Raw genomic sequence first — 26,757 nt, 5'->3', positions numbered from 1 at the left:
CTGGTTATGACGAGGACGTCTTCTCGCCGCGTCCCACCCCGTGCCGCGGAGAGGCGTGTCTCCGTGGAGACGGTTGCCACGGAGCCCTGGGCGTGGCCCGGAACCTCGGAGAATGTACAACGCCACAGCCGTAGAGACCGAGAGCGGGACGGACCCCTCCGTCGGCCACGGCTAGTTTCTAGACGCCGGCGTGGGAAACCGCTGCTCCTTCCGGTCGTCCACACTCCTGCAGTCGGTGTAGAGCATGGCGACGGTAAAGAGGTGCACTTCTTTGGTAGAGGGAAGAACCTTCTTATGCATTTGCAAAAAAAAACTGGCAATCAACCTGTTCCCCCTTAAAAAGAGATGTTGCATGAATACCGAGTTTCAGTTTCTACGTTTTATTGTACTATACGCCACGATTCAGTGGCTTTTTAAAGACGCACTTTTGTGATTTCAGCGGAGAATGTCCTCGCTTGTTATTTGAAAAAATGCACTGATAACGTTCTTAAGATTGTCTTCATGTAGAAAATGTGATTATTTTTTTAAAAAATTATTATTACTTTTATCACTTGCACAGCTAGTGTAGACGGTGGCAAATGATTAGCCCCTATTAGGGACCACACCAGCCAAAGGAATGACCCGGCTTTTTGAAATGCATCCTACATTAAGTGGCCAAAAAAATGCACGACATACGATGCAAAGTGTACAGCGCAAAGATGATTTTGAAATAAACGATCGGCGACGCTTACGTTTGTCCTGGCTGATCGTTCATATTCGAAACTGACGAAATGACTGAGAAATAATTCAGTATTTCAAATCGATCAAGTTCAAAAACTTTATTGACCTAGAACCTGATTAGAATGCCGGATGATGTATTTGTACAGAAAGTTGTACATAATCTTTTTTGCAACATAGAAAACTTTACATCGCTGTACCATATACATTTTGTTTTCTACATCCATGAGCAGGAATGCGTCCCATCCACACACTTGAAAGCACGACTAACATTATTCATTTTCTCTATACATTATCACCTTTCCCCAAACCAAAGGAAGAAAAAAAAAATTAAATATATTATTAATTTGTTGATTCTGTACACGAGAGTGGAAACTAATTCAAACATGGAAACAGACTAGTGACTCAGAAGCAGCTCTCATCGCGTCGCTTACCCTCTCTTCCAGTTCCAGGAGCCCCGGTTTATCTATCTCAGTTAAAAAGGCCTAAGAACATATAAAATGGAATAATTTAACCCTTCACTTTCTGCTGCCTTGCTCGAATACAAACCTTTCGGAGCAGGGGATGGTGTAGTCAAATAAATTATCACAAAAGTAAAATCTCCAGTGGGGTTTAAACAAGAGGCCGAGTGCAGCGAATCCGGAGGAAGAAAAAAAAAAACCCAGAACGAACAAAAATAAAGGAATTCTACTGTTATTCGGTTATGTTACAGAGCGGCAGACCTGTACAGCTAGTTCCACCCACGAGGCCGCCGATGCTAACGTTAGCCGCCCGCGGTGCGGACAAAGATTTTTTTTTATCGTTGTGCGACGAATGTCACGTTTCGTAGTTACTGAATGTCGTTTGTCGTGATGGTTGAAACGGTTCGTTATTCACTTTTTAAATATACAGTAAGAAGCACACTGTTCTGAAGTATAGTCCTTCCGAGCAGAGTCAGAGAACTGGGTGCGTGTCAGTGATGCTCATCAGTAGTCAGTGTCATCCAGTCGGAAGCGTTGCTACACAATTACAAGGCATCACTTGTTTCTTGTGATATGATGTATGGTGTGTGTGCGTGTGTGTGTGTGTGTGTGTATACATGCGCACGTGTGTACGTGAATGTGTGCACATCCGAGTGTGTGGTAACGGGAGTTGACAAACAATCGGCCGTTATCAGAAGTGCACAGCAACAAAAATGAGAAAAAATTACAAGAAACAAAAACAAAAACAAAACAAAGAACGACCTCTGAAAGGCCCCGGCGTCATCGGCGGGGCGTTCTGAGGCAACAAACAGCCGTAGTGGACGAGTGAGGAGTGCGTAGCCTAGGGTGGAGGTTGTGCGTGCTAGCCTGCCCGTGGTGCAGCATCATTGGGCCTCGTCCCCGGCCTCCTCGCCCACCTCCGTGTCCGTCTCCGGCTCGGCTCGCTCCGCCTGAGGCTCGGGCTCGGGCAGCCGGGCGATCTGGAACACGATGCCGATGCGCAGGTAGAACTTCCTCAGAACGGCCCGCAGCTCGGGGATCAGGTCAAACTGCATGATCTCGCACAGCAGAGGGTAGTACCTGGACGCATGGGCCTTGAACTGAGGACACAAGAGAGACGCCGCAGCCCGGATATTAGCGACAACAGAGTCGACCTCCAGAGAACCTGTGGTCACTGCGAGGTGGGTTGACGAGTGTGCCGATTCTACCACAATTCATAAACCCCCTGTCCAGTGGCTGACTTCCTTTATCCTACTCCCTTTTTCTGCCATGAATAGATTTTTTGGGGGGGGACTACCCCCCCCCTTTTCTCCCCAATTGTATCCGGCCAATTACCCTATTTTCGAAGCCTTCCTGGTCGCTGCTCCACCCTCCTCTGCCGATCCGGGAGGGGGGGGGGCTGCAGACTACCACATGCCTCCTCCCAGATATGTGGAGTCGCCAGCCGCTTCTTTCCCCCTGACAGTGAGGAGTTTCGCCAGGGGGATGTAGCGCGTGGGAGGATCACACTATTCCCCCCCAGTCCCCCCTGAACAGGCGCCCTGACCGACCAGAGGAGGCGCTAGTGCAGCGACCAGGACACACACACCCACATCCGGCTTCCCACCCGCACACACGGCCAATTGTGCCTGTAGGGACGCCGACCAAGCTGGAGGCAATGCGGGGATTCGAACTGGCGATCCCCACGTTGGTAGGCAACGGAATAGCCCACTACACTGCCTGGATGCCCGTAAGTGTGCCAATTCTACCACAATTTTAACACCCTGTCCAACGGCTGATTTTCCTTTGTCCTACCCCCCTTTTCTGCCACGAATAGATTTTTCTTTTTGAGCCCAGCAAGGGTTCTCTCTCGGTCAAACCACGTGACCTGTAAAGGCCGCAGGTTCACATTCTCTGCAAGCAGTGCAGAAATAAATAGTTGAATACGACGCGCAATGTGAGGTCACCGTTGGCGACACGGCGACGGCGAATACAGCCACAGCGGTCATTTTCAGGGTGAGGGGTTCGGTTGTGAGGGTGCCATACAGTGGTTTGTGTATCTCAGTCTAATCTAGCCCCATGTGGCGCCATCTCTTCGTAACCTTGTGTTACCATCTCGGGTAACAGAGGGTTACGGAGCGATGGAGTCACACGGGGCTGAGTCTAATCAGGTGCTTTCCATAGCCAACATCTACGGAGACGCTCCCCTAAGCCTCGGAGTCTGAGCGGGTAAAACAATCGCACCCCAGCTGCCTGGCGACGGCGCTTACAGTGTCACCCAGACTCTGGAAAATTCCCCCTTTTGAACCAAACTAACACATTTTATACTAAATGAATTTGTAATGCGAGTATGTATTTTAGCAGACTTAAGGTAGCATCATTGCCGTAAAATGTTTACGACTTTTTTTTTCTTGTGGGGGGTCTTAAAGCGTGTGCCTTTGTACACGCCTGTTCGTAACAGCATCCATTACACAATGCATCTTATTCTATACTACAATATCAATCTTTTTTTTTCTCGTAAATTTATTTCTGATTTTTCTCCCAATTTCGTGGCCAATCGACCCCTATTTTAATTCAAACACCCAAGTTCGCCAACTGCATCTCTCCGGCCGGCAATCTCGAAGGAGACCGCCTCCCCACTTTCGTGACAAGGCGACTCCGGGCCGAACCACTGTTTTTTTCCGACACACACAGCGACGCACTCACGTGACGAACACAAGCCGACTCCGCCCCCCCTCCCGAAGACAGCGTTGCCAATGATTGCTGCTTCATCGAGTCCGGCCATGGTCGGATCTGACGAGACCGGGGCGCGAACCCCGGTCCCCAGCTACAATATCAATCTTAACTCACTGCTGAGCCATGCTGTTGCTTACTGCATTTTATTGTTGCTTGTGCTGGTGTTTTATTACTGCTATGTTGTTTATTGCATCTTTTATTACTGATCTTATATGATGTAAGGTGACCTTGGGTGTCGTGAAAGGCGCCGTTAAATAAAATCTATTATTATCATAACAACACAGAAGCCGGGATAGCAGTCATTACTAGCTTCTTACCCTTTCATCGCTGATCTTCAGCACCTTGGTGAGGAAGAGGAGCAGCAAGTTGGTCCAGGCCTCTCTGTGGCTCTCCGAGGTCAGAGCCAAGAAATACGCCACGGCCTCACTGCACACACTGCAGGGGAGAGAGAGGCTGTTCAGCACCATATACTGTATAGCGTCACGCTAAACATTTATACTGCCACCTGGACAAAATCCAGACTGCTTTCAGCGAACCACAGAAACTTCACCAGAAACAGGCGAGGCACTGTGCCTCATCCACACAGACTTGCTGAGATGAGAACACTGCTTATTTTCACTCATTAACCACTAATTACAACCAATGACGCTCGGATGGACAGTTTACGACCTCTGACCCCAGCATCCTGACCCTAAAGTCCCTCTTTCGACATCAACACCATCTGGTAGCCGTTCATATCCCCTTTCCTCCTCTTACCTTCTTCCTTCCCCACACACTCCATCCTGCATCACCTATTTATCCACCCGATCTGGTTTGCGCAATGTGTGTGTGTGTGTACATGGGTAATTTAGGTATGAGTGATGTCAATGGCGGTACGGTGGCACAGTGTTTAGTGCGGTCGCCTCAGAGCAAGAAGGTTCTGGGTTCGAACCCCGGGGTAGTCCAACCTTGGGGGGTCGTCTCGGGTCGTCCTCTGTGTGGAGTTTGCATGTTCTCCCCGTGTCTGCGTGGGTTTCCTCCGGGGGCTCCGGTTTCCTCCCACAGTCCAAAGACATGTAGGTCAGGTGAATCGGCCATACTGAATTGTCCCTAGGTGTGAATGTGTGTGTGTGTGTGTGTGTGTGGGCCCTGTGATGGTCTGGCGGCCTGTCCAGGGTGTCTCCTCATCTGCTGCCCAGTGACTGCTGGGATAGGCTCCAGCATCCCCGCGACCCTGACAGCAGGATAAGCGGTTTGCATAATGGATGGATGGATAATGTCAACGGTTACTGAACTTTCAGGGAGGCCACGGTGTGGAGGGAGGCTGGGGGACAGTGAGCAAGACGGACCACAGTATTGATGACATGTAGTGTCTATCTCAGCACATTAGCTTTTTTTTTTAACTGCTCTGGCAGACAGACAATTCTCCCCCCGGGCACCTCCTCTGCGCTTTCCATCTTCTCTCTGATAGTGCATGCGAATCAGGGAGACATGTGACTAGTCTGCCTTGAACTGACTTCATCTTCAGCGTGTGGCTGGGAGACGGCGAGGACGCCTATCGTGTGGCAGTTAATAAAGCTAAGACCATGACAGCCTTGTTGACTTGGTAATGAAACGTCAGCCGCCCGATTCCTTTGGATCCACGCAACGAATGGCATCCGTTACAGATGACTGTCAAATCATACAGATACGTGCTTCCTTCGCCGGGAGCAATTGACCGTGGGTAGCGACATGAAAACATCTCTGTTTCTCTCGGTTCCTCGGGGGCCAGTCTCTCCTGATCCGTCCTTCCACTGAGCAGGATAGAGATGTCTTGGCATGGGGCTTTGTTATTCCCTTCCTGGTTGCAGCTTGGTGATGCATGATTGTGTGTGTGTGTGTGTGTGTGTGATTCACACAGACAGCTGTGTCAGGGTCAGGGCCGAGTACCAATCTGATTGATGACACAGCCCCTCAGTCAGCAGACAAGTGTGAGCACACACACACATACATGCACACATCCATAAGGGTTTCGTGGCCTGATGAAAACGGTGGCTTCATGCGGCAGTGTTGGAAGCGAGATAGCTGGGCATTTGAGAAATGCCCAGCTATCAACTCAACGTATGGAATTAACTCCGTTGCAAGATTTGCAACCCCATCGACAACGCACGCCCCAAGCACTCACTCAGTTCTTTCAAATTGAGAACAATTTCTCAGGCATTTGTGCAAATAACGCCCTCGTTTCGGGTGTTATGATAGCGTTACACGCGGCGCTTAGGAAAAATAATAATTAGAGACTGAGAGGAAATGCGGAGTCTCATCAGCGAAAATGAATAAACGTTGGAAAGTGCTCTAAAATTCACCTCATCCAGAGAGTCCAGATTGCTTTTTTTTTTTTTTTTTTACAATAGGCTCATTTTCTGTGAGCTACAGTTCCTTACTGTGCAGATTGGAGAACGGCCGTGGGGACAAATGAAGTTAACTGCAGAAAATAACTGTCGCAAAAAAACAATGAGGCTTACATTTTCACTTAAAAGCTGCACCGAGTACGAGGTACGGGCTATTAAGTGGGAGATGCTCTGACGTTTGCTGAGTCCCTAGAAAAAAAATCTACCACTTGGACTGCTGCAACTTCCTCGGTGGGATATGGATGTGGGTGGCGTATGGCAAGGGGCAAACGGCTGGTTTCCTTACTTGAGCAGTCGTCTCTGGACTTCTTCCCAGGCCTCCTTGCGGCTGTCGTCGGTGTACATACGGAAAAGGATGCGCAGGCTGCATGCCAGGCTGCTGGTCTCCTGCTTTAACAGGTTGGGCTTTGACTTTCCCTTGAAACCTAAAAGGAAAAATTTTTTTTTCCATAAACGTGCACGCACACTCATACAAATGCACACAAACACACGGATATTGCAAACAGCCAATTTTCCAGCCCTAAGAAGCTCTATGCAAACCATTTTAATCAGATCAGTTTGGCAAGATGCTGCTCGTTTTCATTCATAAACTCTGGCAAAACAACAAAAAAATCCAACATTGATGCATTCAGCAAGTTTGCACAAAGACACCCCTGTGACCACCTCCAGCCAGCCAGCCAGCCAGCCAGCAAATGTGACTATTACCCACCTGCCTTCCACAGCAGGGTCCTCTGCTCATTGTTGGTGTTGAAGGCCTTGGCGAAGCCATGCGACTCCAGCAAACAGTCCAGCAGTTTGAAAAGCTGCTCGGAGGTCAGGTAGCGATACATGCCCTGGTCCTGGGTCTCCACAGGAACGTCTGCTGCGTACAGGGCATCCCGCTGGCAATGGCACAAACACATTATAGCCTTTAAACATGCTGGTTAGCACAGGTTGGAACTATTTTTACTGCGCCATCGCTATCAGATGATTCATTACAGCCTTCTGTTTCTAAAGGGTAAAACATTCAGGCCGTCATAGGAAACTCCATTCATTACATGCAAACAACATTATTTACAATGTCACCGGTTAGTTGGCGAATTTGCTGACAAACCGAGGCTTTACCTGGGCGGCAGCAAAGTTCTCAGCATCTTCCTTCTTGCTGGTGGCGGGGAAGAAGACGATGTTGTCAATGGTCTGGATCAGCTCCAGCTGAACCACGCACTTTATCAGCAAGGCGGAGAACAAGCGCTGCTCCTGGACTTCTGCGAAACAAACCGTCAAGCGTGAACAGACACATGGAGGAATATATCAACATCCATAATAAGCACGCAAGACAGAACAGAGACACTTCACAGCCAGTAAACGGAAGGACTAACTGGTGGGGGTCCTGTTCCTGGGGTTGTCCTCACACATGCCCGCGGCTGAGCTAAACTGACTCTGCCGACGACTCTCCAAATGAACCCTGTCGGCACTGCTGATGGAGTGCTGGTCCTCCGAGCGGGACTGGATGTCCACTGACTTCTGGGAGACGGAGTCCTGGAAATGCAGAGGGTGCAGTTAACACATTTCGGGACGGGGTAGTTTGGTGAAGTAGTTAACTCACAATGGAAAATAATTTGGACTTTTGCCGAAGTACTGACATCATGTAAAACAACAGAACCAACAGTCCGAATGATATGCAAGTAGCAAAATAAGCCATTTTCCAGGGGGGGTCATTTTCAGGGCAAAGACAAATCGTGCCGTAGTTTCCTTACCAGCTGTTTGTCAGACAGGTCCTGTGCCGTCATGTGATCACCGTCTGCTCCCGTTGGTCTCCATGTTAAGAGCCTGACAAGCAAAATAAAGGAAATGGGAGTTGACAGCATGCGGCTCCCCAGACTTTAATGACTTTCAAGATGCCATCAGTAAAATGTTGATGTTATCATAGCAAAAAATAGCAATCACATATTGGGGAAGGGGGGGGGATAGAGTTTCAATCTATACCAGTTGCGAAACGATGGTTCTGCCAGGTGCCGAGATTTCTGCCTTTTGAAACTTGTGTTCCGGCCCAGAATCTTTAATTTGGCAAACGGACCCGTAGAGGGCGCCCCTGCCCTTTTGAATCAAAAACTCCTTCCCCGCACGTTTCTCCCGCCGCACATTTCAACTTCCCAATATGGAAGGAGCGAGCTTCGCGACGCAACTCCAAAGAATCCAAAAAGGCCTAGTTAGAAAATGTACACGAGAGATGCCGCTCCAACGCAGAACAAACATCGCCGCTTTTCAAAACGGGCCGGTAAGTTCAAGACTAAAGGCGTAATCCCGATCCTGAGCTGGCCATGCTAGACGATACCGCCTCATGTGATGAGCAGAAATACCGTACAGTGTTTTACAACATGACCGCCTCCTCACTAGACCGTTAGGTCGCATGCGGGTTTGCTGAAATCACAGTAGCGTTAATCTCGTCACTTATGGGCCCCCATCTTTCAAGCTCAGGGTTTGCCGATGTTGTTGGAAATCCTATCGGTCATTGACGATGGTCACTTGAGAAACATTTCCCTGATGGCACTACTCAAGAGGCACGGCCTTCCCTCGGTTCAAGCCTGGCAAGCTTACGCGTGTGGGATTGTGGTCTTGAAGATATCCAGCATGCAGTTACACGTCTTGTCCCAGGTCTCCGGGGAGAACTTCTCCCCGTTCAGGATGACCACATTCTCCAGACAGTTGGTGCCCGAACGGGCCAGCTGCTCATTATCTGAAGACAGATGGGGCGGCAGGGGGGGGGGGGGGGTTAAAAACAGAGGATGGAGAGTTTAAGAGCTGTGAGTTAACCTGTGAAGATGCCTCTTGATTTCTGAGCCCAAGGCCGAAAACGACATACCCAAACTAAAATGGCTGTAGCTTGTGATCCCTTTTCTATGTATACGTAATCATGGTCTCTGCAGAAAGGGAACACTTTGACGGAGTTAACCCAAGTATTACTGAAATGCAGTCAAAACAGTGCGAAATGAATTTTATCTTCACCTAAAACAGAAAGCATCATTATTAAAATGACTTCCAATAGCTTTGTCTCTAGATCTTATGTCTCAGTGGAGCTATTGTCATGTCTTACCAGTTGCCTCTTCAAATTTGTTTATATAGCACCAAAATATTGCTATTTTACGTTGCTTTAACAATGGATATGCATAGTGCAATCTCAAAAATACACATTTAGCGTCTCCAAATGACCAACTTGTGTCTAATGATGTAATGGGTCTTCTGGAGCATGCAAAACTTTTTTTTTAAAAACTTTATCTAGAAGGGGGACGGTGCATGTAAGAGGGTTAATGTTGAGGGGGGAAAACACAGCTACAAAAAGGATTTTTTGTTGTTGTTGTTGTTTTATATCAGAACATACGGGACAGTTTTGTTTTAACATTTCTTTTAAGAAAAATGTGATCTCACCTTGTTGCACACACCAGTAGAGCTGGGCCAGAATGTCGTCCAGGAGGACGTCGTTGAGAGACTCGAAGTACTGGGTGAAGACGTCGCAGATGGCGTAAAGTGCATGGTTGCAGGTAGTGGTCATCCACTCTGCTTTCTGCAGGGCACAACACACAGAGCATCTCAGTCACAACGGCCTCCATCAACAGCAGACGCTGAACAGAGACTCTGTTCGAAAACAGATGGCGAACGACTTCACTTGTGATTGGTTGAATCACATTCAAATCTATTTAAACACACACCTGTGATTACATAACAGTTCAAACTTGTGTCAGTTGGGTACCACTTTACTAAGTTTTCAGTAATGGCATTGCTTAGCAGAAGAACACCAGTTAAAGGATAGGGTCAGTATAGAGAAATCTACTACTGGTTGAGGTAGTAACCATGGTGGAACTGCTGATATTAAAACAGTTTGACCAATATTCCTGGACAACGCCGGGGTTCGAACCCAGGAGCTTCTTGCTGCGAGGCGACAGCATTAACCACTGCGCCACCGTGCCGCCCAACAACAGTTTTCAACAGTGTGCAGCATAACGGTGGTCGATACAAGGCAGAATTTCATCGATCAGTAAAATACTGAGAAATTTAGCGACGCCCATGTCAAGATCACAGTCCAACGCATGCTAATAGGGCAGGGCAGCTACCAAAGCACCTCCAAAACCATACACGTGTCCTTTTAGAAAAATAGGGCCTCACTTCAAAAACACCAAACCTACCCGTTAACGACTCGCTAAACTCGGTCAGTTCAAATAAAGAAAATATTGTAAACTTGTGTTGATTTTTTTTGGTAGACTATAGGTTTTCCACTTTAACCTACGGTGCTATAAATAGGTATGCAAATGAAGTCTATCCATTTCCCAAGTTGGTTTGTTGCTCTGGTGACAGGACAGCCCTTCTTCTGTTTCTCCTGTTGCTGGAGTGAACCCCACACATTAGGACGGGTGTCGGGGTGTCAGGCGGGTACTTGAGCGGGAAAGGCCCGCGACGTACCTCAGTTTGCTGCTCGGGCAGCTTCATGTTGTCGAAGATCCTGAAGACGATCCTGAACAGGTCCTGCCACCAGTGCTTCTCGAAGGTGTGGCCGTAGGTCTTCATCACCTCGAACATCACTGTCAGGCCCCTGGGAAATGCACACCCGAGTAACACATCAAAGTACTTTTTGGGGGGGGGTGGGGGGGTGGAGGTGAATTAAGAGGCGATATGAACGGCTCCTACCTAGTCCTGACATCCAGCTTGCACCTGTTGATGATGCAGGACAGCTCAAAGAGGATGGGGAACCACCCCCGCACCCACACGCGGTCCTCGGGCGCTACATTCATGTCATCACTGGTGTAGTCTTTGAAGGCCTGCCAGAGAAACGAGAGCCCTATTATCGCTGCTTCTCGGGGGAATTGAATCATCCTACTCATACACATAACAAGCACACACAGACAAATCCACTTACGCCGAGCCTCCTGCGCTGTACGCACACTGCAAAACATACACCCATCTTAATGCTACCCTACGCAAGTTTGGCGCGGTACCGGCGCTTGTCACACGATACAGAACAAATATAGAACAAATTGAACCTAACGGTTGATTTAAACAATCAAGTAGTTTGGCTTAGCCTTGTAGCCTGGTGTGACCAGCCATCTCGCAGTCTTCCACACACATCACGCTGATGTAGTCTCGCAATATTGCCAGTAACAAACTGGCCTCTATCAGACCAAATAATTAAGATGTTTTGGGATCAAGCCTTCAATACTATAAGGCACTCGAAATACATATTGGGGCGTCCGGGTAGCATAGCAGTCTATTCTGTTGCCTACCAACACAGGGATCAGCAGTTCGAATCCCCGCGTTACCTCCGCCTCGGTCGGGCGTCCCCTTCAGACACAATTGGCCATCTCTGCAGGTGGGAAGCCGGATGTGGGTATGTGTCCTGGTTGCTGCACTAGCGCCTCCTCTGGTCGGCCGGGGCGCCCATTCAGGGGGGAGGAGGAACTGGGGGGAATAGCGTGATCCTCCCATGTGCTACGTCCCCCTGGTGAAACTCCTCACCGTCAGGTGAAAAGAAGCGGCTGGCGACTCCACATGTATGGGAGGAGGCATGTGGTAGTCTGCAGCCCTTCCCAGATCGGCAGAGGGGGGTGGAGCAGCGACCGGGACAGCTCGGATGAGTGGGGTAATTTGCCAAGTACAATTGGGGGAAACCCCCCCCCCAAAAAAAAATATAAGAGAAAAAGTGGGGAAATTTTCAGAAAGGAAAAAAAACAAACATATATATTGAAAACAGAGGAAGTACTGCTAGCAGCCAGCAAGCGCCGCTACTGTGCCAAACTTGTATTGTGCAGCTTTAAAGAGCCGGCTGATCTAGTACTGAGGTGTAAAATAGTTTTTTTTTTGTGTCATCTGTGAGGTGACCTGTTTCAACTCATTACAGTGCAACTCAATTTCATTTTTTTCCTTTCTTGAGAACGGTGACAGAGTGTTCTCCCTCTTTTCAAAGTAGCTCCACCAACTGTTTCAAAAGACTCAACACAACTTATACACAATTTCAAGATTCGAGCCTAGGCTAAACAACATGTTGTGTCAGATGGTTTTTTTTTGCGGTCTACACACAAACACGACCCCAACGTGTTGCCTTGCTGGAAGTTCGGGTTTAGTTTTCCGAGTTATCTTTCTACCCACATCATACCGGCACATCCCTAGCCATACCCCTACGCACAACTACCGCTGAATCAACACAACCCCCAGTTTCCTCTAGCCGTTAACCATCACAGCGGACCAAGACATGAATACGCAGTGTCGTCAAAATAACAAGTAAACTGATTTGCATGTCGCGGGCGGGGCTCGCTGCTGACCTGTGGCCTGTCGGAGACGTATTTGGCGCAGTGTCGGATGAGGCGGATGGCCTCCATGCTGGTGTCTGGGAAGGAGGCGTTGCAGGCGAACTCTGAAAGACATTTGACCGCGTCCTGGAAGGAGTCGATGGTGGCGGCGAAGTGTTTCTCGAATACATTCGCTGGGAGACGGACGGGAGGAGACCGGGGAAGAAAAAGAAGTTGGAGGGGCGGAGGGAGACACAGAGACGGATTAAGGGGAAAAGTTCAGAAGAAGAACAAGCCTTAAGATCTAAATCCCATACTGGAGGGATGCCTGCCTGTCACCGAGGGCAAGAGTGACAGAATTATCAGAGGGATCCCTGAACTGAAAGAAAATGAAGAGAATATAAGATGCAACCTCAGGACTTCAAACTGGATTTGAGATGTAGTTGCTGGTATACATAAAGTGGTGAGATGATTCAGTCAGGACAATGCAAATGACAATTTCACCCACTATGACACCATGTCAAAAAGACCACAGGTCTTTGTGTGTGTGTTGTGACTTACTGACGATATGGCCGGTGGTCTGGAAAGCCAGCTCTACGATGCTCTCGTCCTGGTCGGAGGCAGCAAGGTGGAAGACTGAGAAGATGTTCTTCCAGCCTGAGCGGATGTTGCCTGCCTGGGAGTTGACCATCTGGGCTATGCAGCGCACAACCATGTCTCTGATGGTGGGAGACCTGCAGGGGGGGCGGGGGGGTTGTTGAAGGGCAACAGGGAAAACAAAGTTAAGTTTGAGGATAAGTTAAGAATGTGGGCATAAATAGGCAAATGAAGGGGCAGGGGCGAGGTAGAGGACGATTTGAAGGTGGTGGTCAAGGAGAGAGGAGGGAGCCAACAGAAAATTAAGTGTAGGAGTTATTCAATTACCATAATGAAATAACATCCTCCCTGGATTGATGCTTATTTGCATTAAGAGCACTTGAAAAACCGGCTCAGTTTCATTTTCAGCAAAGTCATTCCAGTGAATGGGGCTGGCCGCCGCAGTTTCTGACAGAGATCCATTGCCATGGCAAAGACTGTACCCATTTCTGCTCAGCACAATATTATGAATGGGAATAAAAAAGCAAGCGGCTCCCTCTTACCAGCACTCACACACATATGCACACACACACACACACACAAGCAGGACGGTGGACAGTCTGTGCGAGTCTAATGGCCACAGTGCGCTGCAGGGTTTCCGTGGGCTTACGTGGCTGCCTGCCAGTTCATCCCTGCCGAAGCTCTCAGTCTGTTCAATCTGTGGGCGGATTTGTACTTACACCGCTACTCTGCTCTCGCATCAATGAAAAGTGTGTTGCAGGACCACAGCCTGCCTTCAGACGTGCGGCACAGAAACAATTACAGCCCAGGCGAGCGTTTGTTGGGATTAAGCTCATTTGATGTTGGAGTGCACGCTGGGTTCAAGTCAGGACAGATTCGGACCAAACAGAGATAAGTTCTTTTTCGCATGAATTCAGCGAGGAGGCGATGCAAGCAGACTGAAATGGGTCAGCCGAAATGTCTTGGCCCTCGACAAACACGCAAACAATATGCCTACTCGCTATTCCAGAGAGAGGCTGACAGACACTGGCAGAGAAGGGAAACGGGGAGGGAGGGAAAGAGTGAGAGGGGGACAGAAGAGAATAAGAGATTGAGAGCAGCTGTGAAGGATGAAGGGAAGAGAAGAGTGTGATGTTGGCTGATGAGCGGTCTCTCTCAGAGTACAGTGATTCAGACCGTCTGAAGCCATGTGAGGGACTGCACGGCAAGCAGAAACAAGCCGAGACCTCAAAGCTGGACTTTTCTTTGCGATGAACACACCAAAGACATGCATGTGTCAGTTTAATGACACACACATTTGGGGGCGTCCGGGTGGCGTGGCGGTCAATTCCGTTGCCTACCAACACGGGGATCGCCGGTTCGAATCCCCGTGTTGCCTCCAGCTTGGTCGGGCGTCCCTACAGACATAAGTGGTGTTTGCAGGTGGGAAGCCGGATGTGGGTGTGTGTCCTGGTCGCTGCACTAGCGCCTCCTCTGGTCAGTCGGGGTGCCTGTTCAGGGGGGATGGGGAACTGGGGGGAAAAGCGTGATCCTCCCACGCGCTACGTCCCCCTGGCGAAACTCTTCACTGTCAGGTGAAAAGAAGCGGCTGGCGACTCCACATGTATGGGAGGAGGCATGTGGTAGTCTGCAGCCCTCTCCGGATCGGCAGAGGGGATGGAGCAGCGGCCGGGACGGCTCGGAAGAGTGGGGTAATTGGCCAAGTACAATTGGGGAGAAAAGGGGGGAGGAGGGGGGGATAAAAAAAAGACATACACTTACACAAACACACACATGCCCATGGACAAACGTGCTAAACGACTTCTTTACCTGTTCTTTTTCATGATGTGCTCAAAAGGCCTCAGAAAATCTTTCTGGAATCTGAAGTTGGCCAGCTCCCCCTTCTCTAAAAACTTCATAGACAGCTGCCTGAGAGAGTCCACAGCAAAAATAGCCACGTCTTCGTTGGGATTGCAGCCAACCTGACCAGGAAGGGGGAAGAGTCTGGATTTGAACACTGGTCACCATTAGAACATTAACTGGCCTCATTCTCACACTCGGTATTCCTGCAGCCTGCTAAGTGTGTTGAACCTTCAAACTGTCAATACCATTTTCTCTGAAGAGGCAGACGTCACGCTGCTCTCCACCAGGATAAATGAACCCACTTTCCTTCATAATGCATTACGATTATGATGGCTTGCTCTTACATACGTTTCACATTCAGAAGCGGATTCTTGATGTTCGAGACGTCCTTGAATACCAAATCACAAGAAAGCTTTCCTGGCTGCACTGAATGATAATAAGTGGCTGAAATTATTCAGTTGCGGAAGAGGACAGGAAGGAAGTTACTCGGGTTCGGAATAATCCAGAGCTCGCTTAATACAGATTTCTCCCTTTTTAAAAATACTATCAATAATTAGAACACAAATGTACTTCAGTTTTTAAGGTTGTTGCCATCCTTGTTGAAGGGAAAACTATCCGTAAAGATGGGTGGGGGCTCCCTTACCTTTAGACAGACCATTCACCACCCACCTTGTTGAAGTGGTCTCCAATGACCTCCCAGATCCTGGACCACTGCAGCCTGATGCGGCCCATGTTGTAGTAGGAGATCTCCACTATCTTCTGAAGGCTGAACATACGTGGGTGTGTGGGTGAGGCCAGCTCATCCATGGACACGGCGCACAGCCAGCGCACGAAGTCAACTGACAGATGGACAGAGGACGTGGTGAATTAGTGCAGAAAAAAAGTCTGTTTTACTGGACCGAAAAACAAAAAAACAACGAAAAAAGTTGAAATTAATTTGGCCGCGGAGTGGGTTGTGAAATGTGGCTGAATCAGATAGTCTCTCACCGATTGCATTACCATCCAGTCTGGTCGAACCTGTGAATATCCTGAAACAAGAATATACGCAATGTTTTTGTGAGGAATGGAAGACATTTTGAGGCACGATTCACAATATTATCAAAACAATTCTAGGAATTCTGAACTGCATGGACATATTTTACAGTTCTACCCGTTTGGTTTGCAGCAATGCGGCAGCTCGTGGCAATGCTTCCCTTATTTTCCAAGTAGGAAACCCGTTCTTTTCTGGAACCCTCCGACAATCATGATCAAAGCGGAAGTCAATATTATCCACATCCAAAATCTCAAACATTTTGCCCATGTGTTTTCCGGGTCATCAATGAACCGGTCTTTCACCCCCGAGGTGATAACAGACCAGTTATCCTCAACTTCCCGTCGTTTTAGAGGCCCCCTCCTCCCCGACCACAAGGACGATTCCCTCCATCCTGGAGAGGGACCTTAACAGGCTGTTTAAGAGACAGAACTCCTGCAAAGCAGCTGGACCAGACTCGCCTCTCCCTCCGGCCAGAAGCATTGTGCCGATCAGCTGTCTTGGGTGCTCACAGACATTTTTAACACCTCACGGGTGACATGGCACGTACCAGCCTGCTTCAAGACCTCCACCATCATCCCCGTCCCCCCAAAAAAAGCAAGGACCACAGGACTCAATGAGTACAGACCTGTCATCCTGACCTCTGTGGTAATGAAGTCTACTGAGTGCCTTGTACTGTCCCACTTTAAAACCATCACCGACTCACTCCTGGACTCCCTGCAGAGCCAACAGGTCTGTGGTCGATGTAGTAAACATGTCGCTCAACTTCATCCTCCAGCACCGGAACTCTGCAGGAATGTATGCCAGGATCCTGTTTGTGGATTTCAGCTCCGCCTTCAACACCATCATCTCGGATCTGCAGCAGGACAAGCTCTCCCTCCTGCACATGCCTGACTAAACGTGCAGGTAGATCACCGACTTCCTATCTGACAGGAAGCAGTACGTGAGGCTGATGAAACACGTTTCTGACTCCCAGACCATAAGCACCGGTTTCCCTCAAGGCTGTGTCCTTTCTTCTCTACTCTATACTCTATGCCAGTGTTTCTCAACCCAGTCCTCAAGGACCCCCTATCCTGCAGATTTTCAATGTAACCCTGCATAGGTAGCCCTGCTTGTACTTACTCAACCAATGACCTCATAGCACTTAATTATGCAAGGTGTGCAAACTCTGACATTCATTGCTGATTGGTTGAATAACTACAAACAGGTACCTATTCAGGGTTGCAAAGAAAATCTGCAGGACAGGGGGTCCTTGAGGACTGGGTTGAGAAACACTGCTCTATGCAAACAGCTGCATCTCCAGTCACCGGTCAGTCAAGCTCTTGAAGTTCGCTGTAACACCACCCTCATGGGGTTCATTTCTGGTGGGGATAAGTCTGCATACAGGGGGGAGATCGACCATCTGGTGTCCTGGTGCAGCCAAAACAACTTGGAGCTCAATGCTCTAAAGACAGTGGAGATGGTTGTGCACTTCAGAAAGAACCCAGCCCCCAGCCCCCTGTCCCCCACCCCCATCACCCTGTGTGGCTCCCCAGTCAACACTGTGGAATCCTTCCGCTTCCTGGGCATCATCATCATCCAGGACTTCAAGTAGGAGCTGAACATCAGCTCCCTCACCAAGAAGGCAACGGCAGAGGTTGTGCTTCCTGTGGCAGCTGAAAAAGTTCAACCTGCCAAAGCCAATGATAGTGCACTTTTACGCCACCATCATTGAGTCCACCCTTACCTCCTCCATCACTATCTGGTACGCTGCTGCCACTGCCAAGGACAAGGGAAGACTGCAGCGTATCATTCGCTCTGCTGAGAGGCTGATTGGCTGCAACCTGCTGTCCTTCAAGGACTTGTATGCCTCCAGGACACCGGGGCGAGCAGGAAATAATGGTCTCTTCAAAACACTCCCCTCTGGCAAGAGGCTAAGGTCTATACAAACCAGAACCTCGCATCACAAGAACAGCTTCTTCCCTACTGCAGCAGGCCTTTCTAACAAGCACCCAGACACCCACAGATCCTGACACTGCCCCCCACCCACCCCCTTTGACCCCTTCTCCACACCACAACATGACATACACCTACACACATGCACAAATACTCTAGCACAAACACAGTGCAGTGTAGCTTCCCGTCCTACTGTGCCCTCGGTACATGGAAACTTCGCATAAAGCCCGCACTACCCTGTAAATAACTCTTATTCTACAAATAACTTCTTATTCTGTAAATAACTTATTTAAAATTCTCATTTAACATTTTGTAAATGGAATACTTGCCATATTCCCTATTATGGCACCTTATTTCTATTTTATTTTGTCTTGTTTATGTACTTTATTATTCTTTTAACTTATCGTTACTGTTAATTTTTCCCTCTTGCGCCAATATACCAAGACAAATTCCTTGTATGTGCTTGAACTACTTGGCAGTAAACCAGATTCTGATTCTTGGCATGTTAAAAAAAAAACGACAAAAGAAACCAACATGATGAAGGAGTGCCACAGTACCTATCCACAGCCACCACCACGCTCTGAGAGCTGGTCTCCCCGATGGACTCCTGGATGCTGGCTATCTGCTTACGGTCCACTGTCCCGCCAACTAGCAGTCAAGAGAGAGGAGGTCAGATATGCCGATCCTGAATCACACTGCGAGCTGTAATCTACATCTTATTTCCAGCCATGTGCACTGTAATGCGAAAGAGTTCATTCATCAAGCCCCCACAAGACGTCTGCAGGCCAGTTTCACAGTCATGAGGTTAAACCAAGTCTTTACTGACAGCCATCCTTAAAGCTGAAATACGAGATTTGTCTCCATTAATATTCAGTTATTTTATCCATCTGGACCATGAAGTCGGGTAACATAATACAACTGGCGTCTAAAACACGGTTGGGGACACTCTCCATACACCACTAATGAAATGTTTGACCAGGAGAGCGAACTCTGGTGTAGCGTTCCTGCCCAAGTAGGAAAACAGACTGAAATGTGATGACAATGTGGCGATGCTTCTGTTGTACAGGTCATCTACCGACTTTAGCGTCAAAGTTACAGGACAACAGTGTTGGCAGAACGTTTGACGTCGTTTGTAATACATTCGATTGTAACTTTGGTCCAAGGACGCCATTTTTACAAGGGTGGGAACTATTTACTGCTGAACTGATGTCAAACAAGCAACAATGACCGCTACACCTTGTTTGTAGTTCTCTCTGCCAGAGGGAGAGACAGATCAGGGAAAATCACGGATTTCAGCTTTAAAGAGAAGATGAAAATTAAATGTGGGACATGGTTTAGTCCCCGACTATCACGCCGGACTCATACTGGCTGTGGGGTATTTTTACAGCGTTTGCGCGCTGTATTTATGAGGTAGTGCTGACCTAGGCCCAGGTACTCGTCGCTGTTCTGCTCCTTGGTGCTGGTGATGAGACCCTCTCTGCCCCGCACCGTCCCTGAGATGTAGCGCGCCTTTACCCCGGTGCCGATCAGCTGAGCCAGCTCCAACTGACTGATACACTTCATGATCTGATGATGATATGCAGACAAGACTTAAAAAGAGGGACAAGGTGGTTATAGACAGGGGATGGACAGAGGAGGACATCAGGACACAAGGACTGAGAAAATGGACAATTCTGGTCCACAGTTGTGGTCGGCCAAGGCGGGTTCAAAGTTGTGTAGAACAGCTGATAAATAAACGCCTGTAACTGCACAATATACTTTGATTGAATTTTAATCATTCATACCAGGGCAAGACAATAACTCAGTATTATCTTTTATTGTCTTGCAATGGTATTTGTATAGGGACCAAAGTCAAATAGTGATATCGTGCAATTTTGTTGTCTTATTTAATGAAAATTAGAATATTGATCTAATATTTCTCACGAAATGCGGTCTGAGATATCTGAGGGAGTATTTGAAAACTATGTCCGGTTTGATATTACACTTTACATTACTTTACAATGTGATGAACCTCAGCTGGGTTCTTAAGCATGGTAATTTTGCAGATATAAGCAAATGTATTTTGAATATATATATATATATATCCATAACATTCCCTATGATTACCATAATAATGTTTTCTAGATTGCCAGCACTGACTCGTATCTTGCGTTGCTTTGCAGCCATTTTGTTTAGCAACTGTCCAAGAACTATGTGTCCGTGTTTACTTGGTGGAAGAGCAGCTAACTTAATGTTAGTAATTAAAACCAAGTTACAATGGTACGTTACTGCTATTTTATTAATGCATGAGGCCTCTCTGCTTGGCCACAAGGCCAGCGCAGGCTCTTCACTAACATTACTGTAAAGCACCGCCTCTTGTGAGTTTGTCACCCAACTGAGAAAGAGAGAGATGAGTATTAAAAGAAAAGGGGTCAACGGAAGAATTTAGAGGGTCTGTTAGGAGAAAGAAAGGACGACTTAAGAAAGATGGGAAGAACGCCACAGAAAACAGATAAATAGTTGACGTTAAATGACATGAGCCAAGGTAGTGAAGAGGAGCAGACCTCGTGCCAGGAGTTGCCCAGGTAGTTGCCGTCTGTGTGGGCCACAGTGATGAGGGTCTTGATGGTGTCGATGTTCTTCTGCTTCATCTCTGCGATGCCAGAGCTGGCTGTTAGCAAGGTGAACCTCGCCAGGGCCTGCACATACGCGTCCCGCTCCAGCTGTTTTGTGTGTGTGTGTGTGTGTGTGTGTGAGAGAGAGAGAGAGTAAGGAGAAAGAGGGTGAGAAAGAACGAAAGCGAGAGAGAGACAGAGAGGGAAAATGAAATGGAGCAAGAGGGGGGAAAGTGTGTGACTACATTGTGGTTACACAACAATCACTTCCTACCTATACTGTATCAGCCTCTCTTTATCTACAACCAGGTAATGACAACACCTGCTATGGACAGCAAAACACTTACCGTATTTCCCGGACTATAAGTCGCTGTTTTTTTACTTGTCCGGCCGGTCCTGCGACTTATATTCCAAGGCAATTTATACAATGTACTTTTGTCGGATGAATACACTGTATTTCAACAAAGGCCACTAAACTGAAAATACTGTACCGCCATGTTTCCCCCCCCCTGCAACAACGCCGTTTTTTTGCTGAGTGCAACTTATAGTGTGCGACTTGTAGTCCGGGAAATACGGTGTGGGTGTGTGAGTGTATATTATATATATATATGTGTGTGTGTGTGTGTGTTACTGAAATCCAACTATCTCCACAATAAGCTGAGAATTTAGATGTGGTCTAGATTTACTGGAACATACAAGTTCAGCTTTAATTACTCAAACCCAGAATATCAAAGTACCTGTATGGAGAAGATGCAGGCTATCCTGATGGCACAGCGGATCCCCTCCAGACAGAGAGAGGCCACCTCAGTGTCATCACAGTCCTGAAGCCCCACACTGAAGGCGGCCAGGAAGGGAGTCCAGGCCAGCTGAGGGGCAAAACAAGAAATGAGCTTTGTGTTGTGTGTGTGTGTGTACATGTGAAGTTTGCATGCGCGCAAATAAGCGAATGCATGTGTAATGCTACCTTGAACATGGGCCTGACGTGCTCCAGGTGCGTGGCGCTGGTGAAGGGTGCCTGGACGTGGCTGACAGCCTCCATCAGAGCTTTGGCTGTCTTGGCCATCTGCTCCATCTCCACGTTGTAGAGAAGACGCCTCTGCTTCTCACTGGCCACACCTGAACCCAAAATCAAAACGCACTTTAATTTTTAGCAGCCAAGCAACTCACAAAACTCACGGAGTAAACTTTGCAAAGAGACGGATTAACTGTCCTGAAAAAAAAGGTGTACGGATATGTTAAGCAACTACGTTTAGTGTTTTAAAATCTGAACACCAAAAGGACAAAGGGGAAAATACCAATGTGTTTTGTACTGAATCCTTACAAAAGAGTGCTGAACCAGTTCTGGTTATGCTTTGCTTTTGAACAGAGTCCAATAATATTTATGCTTCTCATGGCTTCCGAGTTCCCTTGGAAAAATGTCTGGCTGGCGTTCCCACAGGGATGTGGGAACGCCAGCCAGCTGAGCCTCTCCAAAAGCTAGAGGACGCCTCAAGTCTTTGCTATTCCCCATGAGAGCAGATTTTTACATTCACTAGCCTTCTAGTGATGGGTGCAAACGTTTGCCCAACTCTAGACGGCGCTCACAAGCAGTGTGACTTTTGCTCTGACCAATCAGCAGAGCAATCTAGCCACTTTCAGATCTCATCCATCTCTGATGGCTGCGTTTGATGGAAAATCATTGCTGGCCCTAAAAGATATCAGACAAATGACTCTGGATAACATCATGTGCTGACACCGCATACTGAGATTCATTACATCTTCAAATGGGCGTTTAACGCCGCCTGCGAATGAAAACCATCTTTAGACACGGTTAATCTCAGCCTGTAATGAAAGCCTCGACGTGTCTGATCCAGCCGGTCTCAGGACTCACTCTGCTTGTTGGATTTCATGGTCAGCTCTTTCGTCTCCTTCATGGCGATCTTTTTCCCCGCGATCTCGTCATAGATGGCCGACAGATACTCCTCCGGCAGGTCTTTGCTGTCGTTGATGCCGCGGTTCATCTTGATGTACTGCTCCTTGGTCATTTTGTTCTTCACCTGTGCAAATCCCAGCAGAGATTTGGGTCAGACCATACAGTTTTGGGCTGCGCATTGGCATCTTAAGCACCGAACGATTTCAAATCACATTCGTTCCCAGAGGCGTCTGACCCGCTGAGGCGAAGGGCTTACCTGTGGACTGTGCAGGTCTGTCGTCAACATAATGATTGAGTAGGCGAGGACATACGCGGTGTCAGCACTAGCAAACAGGGTTTGTCTGGAAGAGTTAAACAAAAAAGAAAGATTAATAAAAATAAAAAAAGACACTGTATGTGGGTCATAAAAAAAATCCCAATGCAGTTATTTTATCTTATCATCTGGAGATCGGGTCTCGTCCTTTTTTGCAGGGACACGGTTTAAAGGCCACGGCCATCGGCCGGAGATAAAACTCACCCCTGGTTGCACTCCAAATATCTAGCTGCGAATTTTTCCATGAGCCGGTCAATCTTCTGGGCCTCTCCGGGGAGCCGAAAGCCCTCCAGGAACAAACGCAGTGCAGAGACAAAGTCTTTGCCCTGGAAGTCCATTTGGTCCACATAGGCATACATAACCTCTTTATTAAAGCGGTCATTGTCCCCCAGGAACTCCCCCACCTGAGTCTAGGGGGAGGACAGAATTATGGTTATTTGCTTATCCTGAACTTTTTAAAACCTTACATGCACCACCTGAAGATCAAACATACAATTATCACAAAAATACTATTACACCACTCCGCTAGTCTAAAATGTGCTCATGTTAATTTTATTTCTAATCAATGTGTGTGCGTGTGGGGGGGGTGAAGCTTTTAGTGCTGGCTGTGAAAAAAGACCCTCCACATCGCTCTCTTCACCACACGCTCCTTTCCACTAGTGGCCAAAGACAGCGATCGCTCCAATGAGTGCGATATAATCATTACCCGCCATCACCTTTCAGTCGGCGTTAGTGAAAAGTAAACGAGTACGCTACGCTCTCCTCCAACCACTCCATTTGCCACCGCCGCAATACCGACGTGTTCGAGGGCTCTCGTCTGCCAGCGGATGCTACAGACGCTCTTTAGCGCTGATTAACCCCATGCGGAGACACCCTTGAGGCCAGCCAATCAGGGCCGAGTACTCTGCTCATTATAGTAAACATTTGGGCTAGTCAGAAGAATGGGAGCGGGTGAATGGTGGTGGGCGGGCATTCGGGTTGAAGACCCGTGTGATTGCTGGTTTTTTTTTTAGCAGTGCAGTCGTAAGGGAGGCAAAGCCGAAGAACGTGGAACCAGACGAGACGGATAGCTATCGGCTCATTGAGAGCAATGTGCCGTTAATATCGAGCTCGGCTGAACGGCGCAGCGTAGAGCCGGATGAGCTACAGTGGGTGCGAGTGTGTGCCAATATGGACTAGCTGTGAAAGCGGATGTGCCCGTGAGTGCGCAACAAAAAGGGACTCATTTACCGAATCGAGCCTATCCTCCTGGTGCAAGAACTGAGCGAGGTCTTCTGGGGTGGTACCCAGCATGCCTTGCTCTTGAAGATACTGGATTCCTCTCTTTGGTTTCTTGTTAAACCTGCGCAGAAGGGGACCGGACACACGGACGGGCACTGTTGTGGAGCAAACAAAACGACGCGACTTGAAAAAAGTGCAACTTCCGCGCGTCTGTGCGGCTTACTCACAGGTCGATGCCTTGCTCGATGATCTCCTTCTGCTGCTTGAGGACCTCAAACTGCTCGGGATTGTCGGTGCCGGACATCTGGGTGCTGTAGCTGCCGATGCCGGAGGAGGCGGTGGAGTCCAGGGAGTTGATGCTCCCGTAGCGGTTAATCGTCTCCGGAGCTTTGGTCTCCGTGCTCTCCTGCTCCAGTGGTTTCTCTTGGCCTGGGGTGGGTGGGGCGGGGGGGGGGGGGAGGCAGGATGAGAGCAGGCAGCAGACAGAGCTGGATGACAGATGAGTGGGAATAAACCAAGCCCATCTCTCGCTACTGTAGAAAGTGCTACCCCGAATTCATAGCCGGGGTGGGGGGGGTGGGGGTGGGGGGGGTTTAATTGAAACTCTGTTGTTGGCAGGGAGTCGGCCTGCCGGCGGTAAGAGCCGGGTAACTTATAGCTGGTGCTGAGAGAGAGGAGGGCGCCGTAATTGAAAGGAAAACTCCAGCACATAGAGAGAGAATGAACACAACAAACCTGGGGCCTTGTTTAGTCATTACATTTGGCAGGTAGGACACACACACACACACACACACACACACACACACACACACACACACACAGAATAACTAACTCAGAAGGACACACACACACACACACAGAAATGCAACACATACAAACACCCACAGGCACAGGATAACTGATTTAAAGATGCGCGCACACACACAAATACATACACACACACACACACACACGGCAGGTGCAGGGTGGGCCAGCCAGTGTGTTTAGGAGATGGAGAGGACATTATGTAGCTGTTATCTAATAAAGCTCCTGGCAGGGAATAGGACGGAGCAGGGGGGCTGCCGCTTGTGCCGGGACGTCTCTGCCGAGGCTCCGGACAGGTGTCCGACTACCCATCGGGGCGTCTCTGCCGAGGCTCCGGAGAGTGTCCGACTACCCATCAGGGCATCTCTGCCGAGGCTCCGGAGAGTGTCCGACTACCCATCGGGGCATCTCTGCCGAGGCTCCGGAGAGTGTCCGACTACCCATCGGGGCATCTCTGCCGAGGCTCCGGACAGGTGTCCGACTACCCATCGGGGCATCTCTGCCGAGGCTCCGGACAGGTGTCCGACTACCCATCGGGGCATCTCTGCCGAGGCTCCGGACAGGTGTCCGACTACCCATCGGGGCATCTCTGCCGAGGTTACGGACAGGTGTCCGACTACCCATCGGGACATCTCTGCCGAGGCTACGGACAGGTGTCCGACTACCCATCGGGACATCTCTGCCGAGGCTCCGGACAAGTGTCCGACTACCCATCGGGGCATCTCTGCCGAGGCTACGGACAGGTGTCCGACTACCCATCGGGAACTCTTGCAAACATTCAGGTAACGTGAGCCCGGCAGCGTGTCCCTCTTTCTAACGCACACTGAATGGGAGGAGGCGGGTGGAGGAATAAAGGCAAAGGTGAAGGTCTCTCTCTAGGGTAAATATCTGGTGATAAGGATTAGCACAGGGCGTTTAACCCGGCACGGACCCGTGTTCAGCCTACTAAATCTACCACGAGTGTCCAGTAAAACTGCAGCGGCAAAACCGAACAACGGCGCCACAGCTATGCTACGGGGTCTAAAGGGACTAACGGGGAAACGGCACGGGTGACAGCGGTCAGGTCAACGCCGGGACAGAGTCGTCCAGAGTAACACACACGTGGTACACAACACGCTGCAGAAACGACTCCTAATAGACTACGACCACACAAACCTGCCCCGTCAAACGCCGTTACCTGCTCTCCCTTTGACGTCGGCAAAAAATCACAGATAACAAACAACACATCAAAGCCCGGTGGGGGAAGGAGGACACACACTACAGCACTGTGTGCTGCTACAGCAGAGTACAGAACGGACACTTTTCCCTCTCCCGTCATCACACAGAAGGAACTTGGGTTGTTTGAAAAACAACAGCTTCTTGTTCTTAAGTGACTATCTAACAAGAACACGTTGGAAGTAGGCCAATTTTCCCTCCCTTTTCCCCCCCAATTACCCCGCTCTTCCGAGCCGTCCCGGTCTCTGCTCCGCCCCCTCTGCCCATCCGGGGAGGGCTGCAGACTACCACGTGCCTCCTCCCATACACGTGGAGTCGCCAGCCGCTTCTTTTCACCTGACAGTGAGGAGTTTCGCCGGGGGGGGGACGTAGCGCATGGGAGGATCACGCTATTCCCCCCCCACTTCCCCCTCCCCCTCCGGACAGGCGCCCCAGAGGAGGCGCTAGTGCAGTGACCAGGACGCATACCCGCATCCGGCTTCCCACCCGCAGACACGGACAACTGTGTCCGTAGGGACGCCGGAGGCAACACGAGGATTCGAACCGGCGATCCCCGTGTGGGTATGCAACGGAATAGACTGCTACACTACATGTAAACTAGATGCTTCTGCGGCGGTTCAACAGAGCTAAAGTTAGCCTGTCTGATTCGCGTTTTTAAGCTAACCAACAACCAAGAAAAGCAAGCCGACACATCAGAAGCACTTCAAAATCTTTTATCTAACGACTGATTTGTTCAAATGAGTTAAAGGTGATAGAGAACATCTTACTTGCATTTCTGCCG

General features: G+C 48.9%; 1 protein-coding gene across 1 annotated transcript in view; it reads right to left on the bottom strand.

The window, feature by feature from the left end:
• Positions 1–809: 809 nt before the first annotated feature.
• Positions 810–26,757, bottom strand: part of arfgef1 (ADP-ribosylation factor guanine nucleotide-exchange factor 1 (brefeldin A-inhibited)) — an 87,950-nt gene continuing 62,002 nt past the window's right edge. Inside the window, exons 14-39 of the mRNA XM_056299931.1 lie at positions 24,185–24,386; positions 23,967–24,078; positions 22,941–23,146; positions 22,680–22,764; positions 22,382–22,547; positions 21,476–21,627; positions 21,249–21,377; positions 20,461–20,619; positions 19,339–19,483; positions 18,475–18,565; positions 15,940–15,980; positions 15,622–15,791; positions 14,920–15,071; positions 13,075–13,247; positions 12,547–12,707; positions 10,919–11,049; positions 10,694–10,823; positions 9,665–9,800; positions 8,837–8,975; positions 7,996–8,068; positions 7,618–7,777; positions 7,364–7,503; positions 6,969–7,140; positions 6,546–6,684; positions 4,211–4,328; positions 810–2,278 (exon numbers count right to left, since the gene is read on the bottom strand). Of these exons, the coding sequence (XP_056155906.1) occupies positions 2,063–2,278; positions 4,211–4,328; positions 6,546–6,684; positions 6,969–7,140; positions 7,364–7,503; positions 7,618–7,777; positions 7,996–8,068; positions 8,837–8,975; positions 9,665–9,800; positions 10,694–10,823; positions 10,919–11,049; positions 12,547–12,707; positions 13,075–13,247; positions 14,920–15,071; positions 15,622–15,791; positions 15,940–15,980; positions 18,475–18,565; positions 19,339–19,483; positions 20,461–20,619; positions 21,249–21,377; positions 21,476–21,627; positions 22,382–22,547; positions 22,680–22,764; positions 22,941–23,146; positions 23,967–24,078; positions 24,185–24,386 (3,698 nt within the window). The 3' untranslated portion in view covers positions 810–2,062. The remainder of the gene's footprint in view (positions 2,279–4,210; positions 4,329–6,545; positions 6,685–6,968; positions 7,141–7,363; positions 7,504–7,617; positions 7,778–7,995; positions 8,069–8,836; positions 8,976–9,664; positions 9,801–10,693; positions 10,824–10,918; positions 11,050–12,546; positions 12,708–13,074; positions 13,248–14,919; positions 15,072–15,621; positions 15,792–15,939; positions 15,981–18,474; positions 18,566–19,338; positions 19,484–20,460; positions 20,620–21,248; positions 21,378–21,475; positions 21,628–22,381; positions 22,548–22,679; positions 22,765–22,940; positions 23,147–23,966; positions 24,079–24,184; positions 24,387–26,757) is intronic.

Source organism: Lampris incognitus, chromosome 19, assembly GCF_029633865.1.
Source record: "Lampris incognitus isolate fLamInc1 chromosome 19, fLamInc1.hap2, whole genome shotgun sequence".
NCBI classification, from domain to species: domain Eukaryota; kingdom Metazoa; phylum Chordata; class Actinopteri; order Lampriformes; family Lampridae; genus Lampris; species Lampris incognitus.
Note: the sequence above shows the minus strand (reverse complement) of the source record. Positions and strands in the feature narration are given on the sequence as shown.